We start from the raw sequence: 3853 nt of genomic DNA, 5'->3' as shown, positions 1-3853 counted from the left end.
TCTAGGCTCAAGTTTTCTGATGTGTCTAAAGTTAGTCATTTCACAGGATGCTGTTTTAAATGTAAAATAAACAGGCTAGTATATTCTGCAATGACAAGACACAGCAGCAGTGGGTGCACATACCCAAATCCCCTTTGTAACAGCAACACTGAAGTGCCAAGCATTGAAACATACAAGGTCAGGTCCACACAGATTCCTATTAAACCTAATGGGAGTTACATAGTTAGCTTCCTGGATCTCCAACTGAAAAGTTACTCTTGAAGAGATATTAAATGCAAGTGTGATTGATTATAATGGACCAAGTCTACTTAGCTTTCAATATGCACAGCAAGAGTATAACAGATCCTAGAGGAAGCAAAGCATGTATTTAACACACCAATTATAAATTTAACTTATTTCTGACAAACTAACTCAAGGAATATTTCAAGGCTTGTCTACAGTTTCCAAGTGAGTTAAGCTAAACAGCAACAAGGCATTCTTGTTCCAGAATAAGGGTTGACCCATAGAGTTATTCAGAAACAGCTACTGTGCTTTAAATTTGCAATCTACCTTAATCTGTATTAACTTTCTAGTACACCTCTACCCCCATATAATGCGGTTGTTGGGAGCCAAAAATCCCTACCGCATTATAGGTGTGACAGTTATATCGGGGTAGCGATGGCAGGGCTGCAGCAGTGATTTGGGGAGCCCCATGCCCTTTAAATTGCCAGCAGAGCCCTGCTGCTGCAGCCCCGGGATAGTGGCGGCAGGGCCCCAGCGGTGATTTAAAGGGCCCGGGGCTCCCCACAGCAGCCGGAGCCCCAGGCCCTTTAAAGCACTGCCTGAGCCCTGCTGCTGCAGCCCTGAGGTAGCGGTGGCAGGGCTCCAGTGGTGACTTAAAGGGCTGTGGGGAGCCCAGACCCTTTAAATCACTGGCCAAGCCCTGCTGCTGCAACCCCAGGGTAGCAGCAGCAGGGCTCCAGCAGTGATTTAAAGGGCCCTGGGCTCCCTGCAGCAGCCGGAGCCCCGGACCCTTTAAAGCGCCGCTGGAGCCCCGCTGCTACTGCGCTATATGCAAACCCGTGTTATATCTGGTGGTGGTATAGCGGGGTAGAGGTGTATAGACAAACCCTCAGTTAAAGGTGATCTGCAAGTTTTTTTTTTTAAGTATAGAAGGCCTGTATGGCAAATGCTCCCCAACATACAGATAAGGGAACATTAAACAAATGAATGTCCCATTTAAGGATGAAAGACTGTCATCCAAAAGTTTGGGGCAGTTATCCCTAATCCTGCAGGAGTTAGAAGGCATATAGTACACACTTACTTTCCATGTTACAACTTAAGTGTTCTGTGTACAAATTCAATTTTCTTTACATAGGTGGATTATTGTAATTTAGTCTGAGAGTCACAATATTGCCATGCAGAAGCAAGTTTAGTTAGAATTAAAGTCTATTTCAGTGCTTAACAAAGAAATATCTCATTAAAGCTGAAATCTCACTTTCAAGGGTATCCTAAGGAAGGAACCCACTGAATGGACTTATATTTGAGCAGCATGCAGTTTTAGCTATCAAGATTTGCTATGTATGGGCACTAACTCACTCCCAAGTTTTGGCCTTGAAAGGGCAAGTCTTTTTTAAAAGAAAAGCCTGGTTGCCTTAAACTTTTCTAAATTAATCTGAGTCAGAAGGGCAGGAGCAGCAATTTAAAGGAAAATAGGGGTTTTGCCGTATAAAATAGCTATTTGGATTTATTTGTCCCCACACCTATGCTACCAGGTTGAGCCCTTCTAGACCAAGTTTTGGTGCTGACAGCTTTTAGCAACACTTAAATGAAACAGTGACTCATTAAGTCTAATTTCCAATTCACTGTGACAAAACTAGACTTAAATAACAATGTTGTGAAACAAAACTGAAGTGCCAGGCAATTCAGAGGTAATGTAAGGATTGGGGAAATAATAAACTGGAGTCTCTCCCTTGACTTTGCATTTTCTGGATTTGTGTTTGTCACAACAGCGCTTAACATTTCTAAAAAAATACTGGGTCAGGAAAAATTAAGACATCCTATTTTTACATGTTTGTATACATTTAGGGTACAAGCTCTGGGCCATATTCTACCCTGTGCATGTATAAATTAGTTAATGGATGTGACATCCAAGGAGAGAATATGGCCCGTATCATTAATATTAAATATCTTTGAAGTTTATTTATCAAAATATTGTATGTTATTTTAAAACTTGACAAATCACTTGCCAAACAGTAACAGCAGTTAAACAGAGGCAGTCATTCAGTTACACAACAGCAAAAAGCACAGTGGGCTTGAGGCTTGTATAATCAAGATTTAAAGTTTTAGAAAACGTTTACCCTCAGCCTAGAGTCTGTCAACTCTTGGCTTACAGTGCAGTGAAACAAGTTAAAGCGCTGCAGCGAACAGGAACTGCAGCTGCATCAGGCAGGGCAGCACAGTATTTTTGTAGTTCACAAATACACAGTATGTAAGATTCTGCTGAGATGTCCTGCAAGTTTGTTTTGCTCATGATTCTTTCTAACATGTCCAAGCTACTTACTGAACTGTGGAAGGTTAAATCAATACTGCTGTTATGAGACCAGTCTAGCGCAGTGCCAGTAGCCTGTTAGATACAGACAAGTTCACATTAGATTTCATGTCAGCAGTTATGAGCCATATCTCCCATTTGATTAATCCCATAGGGTCCAAGACCTTGCTGCTCCTAACACTTAAAAGTAATCTAAGAGTGCATACACATTCTGCTTTTGAAAATACTATCTCCGCACATCTGTCTTTTATAGCTTTGCACTGGAGCGAAGATAGCCAGAGTATAAATTAATGCATTTACTGACATCAACGCTACTCCTCTGGTGCCTTCTTTCCTTCCTAGTAAGCAACTTTTATTAGCTTGGAAGTGCTGCACTGCTGGCTGATGATCAACTTCCAGTAGTCAATGAAATACTGTCCCCAAGGAACCATTATTCTTTGTCTAAATCTGACAAGAGTGGCATTTGACAAGGGAAAGCGGAATATGTGATAGCTTAGGATGTTTCCAGGCTTCATATGGTTCACACCTGTAATGGATGAAAATACTAATAGTGGTAAACTCCTTCTGAATTGCCTTCTCCCTTCTAGGTCTAAATCTAGGCCACTCCACACAGGACGGTGAGAGAGAAGAGGGCCTGTGGTCCACACAGCAGTATGTCCCAGGTACAGAAGAATTTGGGATCACATCCATCCTTCATTTTCCCCTCAGGCAAGTTGATGAGGCTTAGAATCAGATGAAGAATTTGCAAGAGTCATGTCACAGGTGTTAGTCCACAGAAGAACAGTAAGGTCCGGATGTAAGTTTTCATGACAGGAATCTCAGAGTGGAGGGAAACGGTAACCAAGTTTATTTCCCCATTTTTTTTGAGGCGGGGGGCACAAGTCCAAGGGAGGCTAGTCCATCACAGCACAAAAAACAGGATAAGCACCACAAGTAAGATAACAAAGAGAATGATGATTGCACACCACTGCCGTCGATCTGGAAGAAAAAGGAAACATTAGGTTTCTACTTCCATGGGGAGGGGAAGAGGAAGAAAGCTCTCTCCATTGCACTATGGAGGACCTAATTTAAGTCAGAAAGAAAGAAAAGTCTGATGGAAGCCTTTTAAACTAGAGCTACATAAGGAACAATTCAGCCAGACTCTCCTTAGGAGAATCCCAGGAGCCAGATTTTGCCTAAGCAGTATTACTACGACTGGAAGCGAAGGTGCACCAACCAACTGTACGTAACTCAGCACAGCTCCCACCTTCTGAGAACTTTGCACCGTATATATATATATATATATATATATATATATATATATATAGTGACAAAGTTCCTCCT

General features: G+C 41.9%; 1 protein-coding gene across 1 annotated transcript in view; it reads right to left on the bottom strand.

Annotated features, from left to right (window-relative positions):
- Nucleotides 1-2155: 2155 nt before the first annotated feature.
- The window catches only part of STX6 (syntaxin 6), a 26581-nt gene continuing 24883 nt past the window's right edge, over nucleotides 2156-3853 (bottom strand). Inside the window, exon 8 of the mRNA XM_032796189.2 lies at nucleotides 2156-3508. Coding sequence (XP_032652080.1) covers nucleotides 3432-3508 — 77 coding nt within the window. The 3' untranslated portion in view covers nucleotides 2156-3431. The remainder of the gene's footprint in view (nucleotides 3509-3853) is intronic.

Source organism: Chelonoidis abingdonii, chromosome 7 (genome assembly GCF_003597395.2).
Source record: "Chelonoidis abingdonii isolate Lonesome George chromosome 7, CheloAbing_2.0, whole genome shotgun sequence".
NCBI lineage: Eukaryota > Metazoa > Chordata > Testudines > Testudinidae > Chelonoidis > Chelonoidis abingdonii.
Note: the sequence above shows the minus strand (reverse complement) of the source record. Positions and strands in the feature narration are given on the sequence as shown.